The sequence below is a fragment of the Solanum lycopersicum genome, chromosome 10 (genome assembly GCF_036512215.1).
Source record: "Solanum lycopersicum chromosome 10, SLM_r2.1".
In the NCBI taxonomy this organism is placed as follows: domain Eukaryota; kingdom Viridiplantae; phylum Streptophyta; class Magnoliopsida; order Solanales; family Solanaceae; genus Solanum; species Solanum lycopersicum.
Window position 1 is genome coordinate 7,937,560 of NC_090809.1, and position 9,823 is coordinate 7,947,382.

A 9,823-nucleotide genomic window follows, 5' to 3' on the forward strand; every position below is an offset into this window, starting at 1 on the left:
TATTTTTTTAAATTTTGTGTGAAATTAAAATTGGTCAAGTAAATTGAAACGAAGAAAACAAAGAAAATACGTATTTTGTATTCTTGTATTTATTTTTAATTTGAACACCAAATCTCATTGATTGGGAGTCTCAATTTCTTGCCTAAAGATCGAACGTTCAAATAAAAAAAGACACTTCACCTAAATATGTTATTTTCTCTCTCTTTCTAAGAAACAAGAAGATTTCAAATACATATCTTATATCACTTTAATAGTGTGCCCCATCTATGCAATGATATATCTTGGATAGCTTTCTATTCTTTCCAATATTTACATTGTTTATTTAAATAGGTGTTGATCATATATTTTATTCATGGTTTGGTGTATGATTGAAAACAAATGCAGCATCTTTTTCTCCATGGCCACTTAAATTTATAATCACCTTCTCACCATCCTTTAAAGTATAACAAAGCTTGTCAAGAAATGCAATTGCATGAGAAGCTTCTAAACTTGGAATTATTCCTTCTAGCCTACACAATCGTTTATACGCTGCAACACAAAAGTGAAATAAACTATATTATTATTGCATAGAGGGAAAAGTTTAAATATGTCATCGAATCTTGAAAAAAAGATTTATTTATATCATCCGTTAAATGTTTGACTCATTCATTTTTCGTTTGAGAAAAAGCTCATCCATGCCATTATTTGTAAACTCCATAAAAACAGTTCCGCTTTTGAAAGAACTATTTTTATACGTGGTTAATTATTATGATTTGACCATGTCATTAATTATTCATTTTAAAAAATGAAACATGCTCATGTATGCCATCGAACTTTGAGAAAAGGGTGATTCATGTCACTGTTAAAAATTTTGCTCATCTACGTCATTTCAAGTGATGCCATAAATGAGTGTTTTCTCAAATAAAAATTATATAAATGAGTCAATTTTTTAACGAATTACATAAATAATTTTTTTTCTGTTAATTCGATGACATAGTTAAGGCTCTTTCCTTGTATATAAGTTTTAAAAAATAAAGAATATACACTTGTTTTGAGATAATTACCTTCTAACGCTTCTTCATCTGTAACGATAGAAAACTCAATACGTCTCTTGTCTTTTAGAAAGCTAAGCTCAGGGCTGACTCCAGGATACTCTAATCTACTTGCACAAACAATATTTTAGTTATTATACACATTGATAGTGCACATCATTTTATATTATTAACAAAGGGCAACATGATTCTTGATTTTTATAACATTGATTTTAAGTGTGATAGGAATTGAATTCTAAACTTAATATTTTCCATAAAATCAATAATTTTTTATTATAAATACATCATTTAAGTAAAAGTTATGACATTAAAAGTAAAACTTACCCGACACCTATAGAGTGTGGTACGATAATTTGGCCCTCCTCGTCTTGCAATAGATAGCTCATGGCACCATGGTACACCCCAACTTGACCCCTAGCCATAGTTGCCGAGTGTTGATCTGCACAAGATGAATATTTAAATTTTTTATAAATATTTCATTACAATATTACAATTGTATAGACAAAATTTATTATATTTACGTGAATTTGTAATCATTACCTGAATCAAGACCGATCCCACCGGCCTCAACACCTATTAGCCTAACATGTTCATCTTGTATAAATTCATGAAACAATCCCAATGCATTAGAGCCACTCCCAACACAAGCCACCAACACATGTGGTTTGCCACCCCACTTCTCCATGGCTTGTCTCCTAGTCTCTTTTCCAATAATTGATTGAAAATTACGAACCATGGTTGGACATGGGTGAGGTCCTATGGTTGCACCTACTAAGAAGTAGGTTTTATCCAAATTGTTAACCCAATATCTAATACCTTCCGACATAGCATCCTTGAAGCTTCCTTTAACTAATTTCACCTGTACATTAATTATGTTTTTGTCATGGAAAAATTTCCAAAGGAATAAGTATTTTTTCTGTCTCAATTTATGTGAAAATTGTTCATTTTTTGATAGTTAAATAGTTTAAATTTAATTGAAAATTTATGAATATAGAATCTTTAAAAAAAATTGCAATGAAATTAACTATATTTGTAAACTAAAAAGTACTACAGTCATAATAATTGACAATTTAAAATATTAAAAAAATGTAAGAAAATCTACTATAAAAAATAGATTTGTTTAAATTTCAAAATCCCAAAATTATTAAATAAATTGAGATGGAAAGAATATTATTTATCTGATTTTAAGTAGTTTAAAAAGATAAATAAAAGAATTGTAAACAAGAAATGATATAATCATTTTTAAAATATCATTGTTTTTCACTTTAGAAACAAAGACAACTCATATTCATGGAAAAACCCAACTGAAAATTTCAAATATCATGTTTTTTTTACTTTGGAAACAAAAATTATATTTTTCAAATTTCACTATGAAACTTGACCAAACATCTATATTTTACATTTTTTAAACTCAATTCAACTTTAAATAATTTTACAATGAAATATGACCAAACATCCATATTTTAAAAATTTTAAAAACAATACAACTCTAAATTTCCTATGAAACCCCTTAATGAGATGATTAATTACTCAATATGTCTCAATTTATTTGAAATATTTTATTTCTTCCGAAAGTCAAACAATTTAAGTATAACCGAGAATTTTCACATAAAATCTTTTATTTTTTTGAAATAAAATTTATATATTCATAAATTACGTGAAAAGTACTATAGATAGAAGTCATAATAATTGACAATCTAAAATATTTAATAGATATATGAAAATCTTACAATAAAAAATTGACTTCTTTATATTTCAAAATCTGAAATGTGTCACATAAATTGAAATGAAAGAAATATATGATGTCACACAACGTACTTGGCCAAGATGTGGAAAAAGGATGTACCTTTGCACCAAGATTCTTCATCAACAGTACGTTTGAAGGTTGTCTCTCCATATCTAAGCTTCCCATAAATATTGTGCACTCCAATGAGAGTTTAGCACACGCAGCTGCCGTGGAGACACCGTGTTGCCCAGCACCGGTGGACACCACCACGTTTTTGAAGCCGATACGTTTGGCCAACATCGCTTGTGCAATAGCGTTGTTGATCTTGTGTGCACCACCATGGTTGAGATCTTCCCTTTTGAGATATATATCTGGCCCTATACCCTTATTAATGCTCTTGTAATAATCCGTGAGTCTTTGTGCAAAATGTAAAGGTGTTTCACGGCCTACATAGTCTCTTAATGCCACTTCAAGCTCCATCTATATTCAAAATTCAAATAATTAACTCTAATCATCACTTCATACGTAATACATAAACATGTTTTTTAATCTGGGCTTACCTGTTATTTATGTTCTCTACTTATATTTGGGTGCGCACAAAAAACACATAAAATAGGGGTGTACATAAATGGGTCTGGTCGGATTTTTCAAATATCAAAATAAACCATTCGTGTAAAAAATTAAATTTTTAAACCAAACCAAGCCAATAAAATTTGGATTTTTCAGCTTTTCTACCTCGAGTTGGTTCGGATTTTTCGAATACCAAACCATACCATTATGTCAAATTTTTAAATTTATAAATCAATAAAACTAATTTACTTCGGAATTTTCCAGATTTTTGGATTTTTTCAATAAAGGTTGTATACAAAGATATAGTTAACTCGTGCTCCAAATATTTCTTTGATTCAATCAAAACACAATTATCAATGATATTTATTAAAAAATAACACAAAATATGAGATGAATATAGATGACACAAAAATATTCAATAAAAGCTAATAATGAAATCATAATATAAAATAAATATTATAAAGTCATAAGGAAAATAATGGTTATTTAAAAGTACTAAAACATGCTAAAATAATCTTAATAATTATTAGTTACATTAGTAAATATTTAAGGAAAATTAAAATTAGAAAATTGTATTTTAATTGTTTAAACCAATGTAAAACTAAAGAACGGATATTCAATATTATTGTCATTCTTAGTTTTGAATTGATTTTCATTTTGTATTAATATTACTTTGATTTTGATTTATGTTTTATTATAATTGTCAACATCTATGAACTATGATTTTTATTCAACTATTTAGGATTCTAAGTTTTAAACTTGAAATAATATATTAAAAGATATAAACTATGAAGTAGTATAAGAAATATTTTAAAATGATATTGAATTAAATATTTTATGTATAAAATGAAATTTTAAAATTTACATATATAATGTCGGGTTGGTTTGGTTTTCGATTTTTTTTAGTTGAAATCAACCCAACCCAAATATAGTCGAATTTTTTCATTCCAATACCAAACCAAGTCAAACAAATCAATAGTCAATTTTTTTCCGGTTTGACTTGATTAACGATTTGATTATTTCGATTCTATTTTGTACGCCCCTAACTTAAAGTATAATAAAATTGAACAAAATAAACAGACATGTCTTATATGACAAATCACGTGAGAAAGTACAATAACTCTTAGAGAGATTATTTATAGTGGCAATAATTGAAGGAGCTATATATAATTCTGTAAATAATATGTGAATTTTTCAAAGTATAGTTCAAAGTTTGTATACGTTAGACTAATGGAACAACTTCAATAATCCTAAGAAACTATGAGTTTCATTAGATTCTTCACAAATGATTTTTGTTAAGGGATCAAAATTTGGCTAAAACATTTAATAAATATACAATATTTTTTTATTTTAAATTAAACTTGTTTTTTTCATTTTTAGGTAAAATGTATTAAAGTTAAAACGGTAAAAATATTCGAAAAAATAAAATAATATAGGTAATATACCATTCTCGCCAAATTCTAGCCAAATTTTCTGTCGAAATGAATATTTCCCAATTACTCCATCAAAAATTTTAAAATTCTTATGTATGTGCAATTGAACATCATTACAGAAAACATATACAAGTCTAAGAATTTTTGACCAACCTGAAATTGAGGGTCATGCAAAGCAGAGTTGAATTCATAATCAAGCTTTGTTAAAGAAGATATTAATGTCTCAGGGACAAACTTTCCACCATAAATTCCAATTTTTTCATTGCTCAATAATGGTCTCTCTTTTTCATTGAAAATTAACTTCCATGGTAATTGTGGAACTTGAGTTGGGCCAATAGCTACACAGGAAATAACATTGGCTCCTTTTTTATATCTAAAAATTGGGAAATGGTGCAACTTTCTTCCGAATACTTTTTGTTGTCCAAAATTAGTTTCAACATTAAATGCCATAATTTTACTAATGATAGCAAGGAGTATAATTATATTGACAATAGTTTATAGAGATGAAAATTGGGACAAGAATTAATCGTTGATGTAGAGGAATTGTATTAAATTGGACATCGGCTACTTATATAGCCTCATTTGTTAATACATCTAATTAAGAATGGAGGTATATTAAACTACATATACTTAAAAGGATGTCTATTTTATATTTCTTAATCGGAAAATTATATTGTATAGTTAAATAAAAATAATTTTTTTACCTATATATTACATATTGTTGACATCTCTAGAATTCTTTATGAATTAATTCTTTATATTTTGGCTTTGTTTTTTGATAATTATCATTTTGGCACCGAGTAAGATATCTTATCTATCCTACTATTAGGGGTGTACATGATCGAGTTGGTTCAGATTTTTTAAATATTAAATCAACCATTTGTGTAAAAAATTTTAATTTATAAATCAACCAAACTAATAAAATTCAAAGTTTTTCGGGCTTTTCAACCTCGGGTTGGTTCAAAGTTTTTTAAATACCAAACCAAACCAAACCATTGTGTCGAATTTTAAAATTTGTAAATGAAACAAAACTAATAAACTTATGATTTTTCCAGATTTTTGGACTTTCGGTAAAGTTTGCATATAAACATATAATTAACTTGTGCTACAAAACAAAAATGCAATTATCTAAGCTGTTTCTTAAAATAATAACACAAATTATGAGGTGAGCATTGATGACACAAAAATAATCAATAAAAAATAATAATGAAATCATCTTATAAATAAATATTGTAGAGTCATAATGAAAACAATCATAGTTTAAAAGTACTAAATATTTCTAAAATAAGTTTAATAAGTATTAGTTACATTACTAAATATTTAAGAACAGTTAAAATTAGATTATCTGATTATGTAATTTTCTAATCCAATGTAAGACTAAAGAAAAAATATTCTATATTAATCTCATTCTTAGTGTTGAATTGATTTCCTTTTTGCATTAGTATTACTATGAATTTGATTTAAGTTTTATTATAATTATCAATATCTATGAACTATAATCTTTATTGACCATTCCGAATTTTAAGATGTAAACTTGAAATAATAAATTATCAGATAAAAACTATGAAATCGTACAAGAAATATTTTAAATGAAATAAGAGTAAACATTGATATTTATAAAATAAAATTGCAAAATTACATAGATAATGTCGGATTCATTTGATCTCGGATTGATTTTTTTTTAGTTAAAATCAACCCAACCCAACCCAAATATAATCGGTCTTTTTCCAAGACTACACCAAGTCAAACCAAATCACTAGTCGATGTTTTTCTAGTTGACTAGATTTACGATTTAATTTAGTTTTAAGTTCGATTTTGTACACCCATACCTACTATAACTTTGTTACTGAGATGGATAGTTGTTATTTTGAATAACAACTTCCTTTGTTCTGGTTTGCTTGATAATATTTCTTCAATTAATGATATCAAAATTTAAAATTTGAAATTGTTAAATTAAATATTTTTCTGTACTTTTAATAAGAATTTCTTAGTTAGGTAGATATTGTGGGTTAAAATAAAACTTATTTGACTTTTGAAATTGAAGCAATATGATATCATTTAAATTGATATGGAATGAGTATAATTTAAATCACACAAATATTATACTATTTTTATGACAAGAAGTTAAAGAGAGATAGGAAGTGACATGAATCATTTTTTAAAACTCTGCCAGTACATTTTTTACATTCTAAATGGTGGTTAAAGATTGAAAAGTATTGTGATCCGTGATGACTTTATAAGGGTCTATATCTTAGATATTGTATAATAGTCAAATATTGAAAAATGTTGTGATCCATGATGACTTTATAAGGGTCTATTGATTAGATATGTGGTAAATATTTATTGATTTAGTATGATATTATTGGATCGAGTATAATATTGAAGAATTTTATTTGAAATTTAGATCCAAATAACTATTTAAAAAGATCATGATTATAAAAATTAGTTATACAAATTGTGTCAATGTTTTTACAATCAGCTATCTCTCATTCTCATTCTCGATTCTAGTATCTCATCTTTCCTTACTACATTCTAACTTAATATTTTTCCTTTGTTACTATTGTTAATATCTTGTTATTCAGATTCTAAGTTGAAACTAGAAAACAACAAAATTTACATGCACAGTGCTATAGGCAATAGGGGGCTAAGCTCTATTAAAATATAGTCAACGTCATCAATACATGTTTGAAATACTAACACGTTCTGTTTTTCTGTTTTTTTTAATAATTTCTTATGGCTGAATTTTTTATTTAATTTAGTCTATCCTAAAAGTAGATATTGAACTAAAACCAACCTCAAAAGTCAAAACCAACAAATTAATGATGATAAGCACTCCTATGCACATTAACAATTCCATACTATAGGAGACGCTAACAAAGTCGCCAATAAGCTAGCATTCCTGAGTTGTGAGAGCGGAAACACTTGTAGCTACACTAACTATAGCTCCTTAGCTAGATAAAATCATAGGCATAATTAATATCACACCTTGAGCCTACACTCTATACGTGACCGACACCCAATGACCATTTCTGGTCTAGATCAAACCCTTGGTCTAATTTACTTAACTTAGTGAAAGACTTAACTTAACTCAACTATAAAATAAGAGCATTCTTAATAGAAATACTTAAAACATAATAGTCTGGTCAAAATGACACTGAAATTCTCATCACAAAACATCTGCAACTCAAGGGAGAGACTCAAACTGACTATCTGACTGTCTATGAAGCCTCTACAGTACTAAGATGGATGTTGGGACAAACCCCACAACATCCTATAAATGAAATACTAGAAAAAAATAAAAGTGTCCTCCAGAATACAAGGAGGCTCACAACAATTTTTGAATGCTCAACTCATTAATGAGGCGTTAGGTGTTAATCCTTGTTACATGCGACTCCATCATAAAACTTTGCAGGCCAAGCGACATGAGTACATTGAATGTACGGGTATGCAAGATGAAATGCTAAATAACAACTTTAGATTGATAGAGGTAAGAATAACTTACTTTGATTCTTCTCAATTCATGAAATACTAACTCAATATAAAGTAGTTAAGACACATGCAATATATATATATATATATATATATATATATATATATAACTTGTAAAAGAAAACAATGTAAAAAACAACTTAGTTCGTTAAAGATAATGCAATAACAAACTCAACTTTACTTATACTAAAAGTAATATAATTTATGTGGAAGATTCTCTAACCAATAACAATGACTACGAGCCTAAGCGATGGTACAACGTCTTACCTCACGTTGCAAAAGGACTGCCCTATACCTTGCCGTCTATATAGAACCTGAACTACTTAGTGGATCCACTAGTCTATGATAAAAGAACTATGGAATCATGTAAGAATTATGATCCTTTCTCTGCCCATGTTGGCTACATGGTTTATAGAGACTTGAGTTGTTATGAACTCATGTCACATATCGGTGCTCAATACTACTTCCAAAAATACTTAGTCAAGTGTTTTTAAAATAATTTCTTGTCTGGTTAAAATTGTTCAAAAATACCTTTAAAAGTTTTCTTGGAAATAAAAATTCCCTATTTCTAAAACTAGCCAAAGGATCTTTGAAAGTGTAGCTTCCTTTATTTTCTTAAAATAAGAAGCATTTGCAAATATTAGGGACTACTTAGTTCCGTTGTAGCTCTTTGAGAATTGCTCTCACTCTTTGCTCTTTGCTTTACTTGAACATAACTCCGAGGGAATACTTAGTTCCCTTATAAATTTTGAGGTTTAAACTCAACTCGCTATTCTTTTCTTAACTTGTAACTTCGAGCTTTAAAAAAAACTTCTTGAAAATTTTAAGAACTTACTTTGACTTGCTCCTTAACTTTTAGACTTGACTCTTAACTTCTTTGACTTTGATCTTAACTTCCCTTGAAATTTGATTATGGATTCAAGGATCATGATCTCATATTTATGGATGATTTTATGATGTTTAGACGTACCTTAGAGTGTTGAAATCAACTAAGAAAAGTGGGTACATCAATTATGAACTAGTACGAAATGATAGGAAAAGAATGGGGTTTAAAGGTCACTAGGAACTAGTACGAAATAATAGGAAAATAATGGGATCTCCAGGTCACCTTGGCGTTCTGGGAGGCGCGGAGATCCAGATCCTTATGGACAATCTCTAGTCTGAGGAGCTGAGCACTCAATAACCAAAAGCAAGTAATAACATGCTTACACAATCTTATAAAGTGTTAAGAATAGAATTTAATACCTTGATCTACATTGTTTACGGATTAAAAGATATGTTATATCTCTTCTTCATATCCTCCTCAGCTTCCCAAGTTGATTCTTCAATGAATTGGTTCCTCTGAAGGACCTTGACTGATCCAACTTCCTTAGTTCTCAACTTACGAACTTGACGATCTAAAATCTAGATAGGGATCTCTTCATGGGATAATCTATCCTTATATCAACATTCTTAGTTGGTACAATCAATGAATGATCACCCAAACAATTCTTCACCATAGAAATATGGAATACCGTATGAACCGCTACTAATTCTTGGGATAGCTCAAACTCATAAGCTACATTGCCAACTCT

The 9,823-nt window shown here is 28.3% G+C and overlaps 1 protein-coding gene across 1 annotated transcript; it reads right to left on the reverse strand.

Annotated features, from left to right (window-relative positions):
• Positions 1-218: 218 nt before the first annotated feature.
• LOC101249965 (tryptophan synthase beta chain 1-like) lies at positions 219-5,179 on the reverse strand. Its single transcript, XM_004248564.5, has 6 exons — positions 4,914-5,179; positions 2,878-3,237; positions 1,572-1,890; positions 1,356-1,470; positions 1,044-1,138; positions 219-528 (listed from the first exon to the last, which is right to left on the reverse strand). The coding sequence occupies exons 2-6, from the start codon at positions 3,235-3,237 to the stop codon at positions 347-349; spliced, it is 1,071 nt and encodes a 356-aa protein (XP_004248612.2). The 5' UTR covers positions 4,914-5,179; the 3' UTR covers positions 219-346.
• Between the last annotated feature and the right edge of the window lie 4,644 nt (positions 5,180-9,823).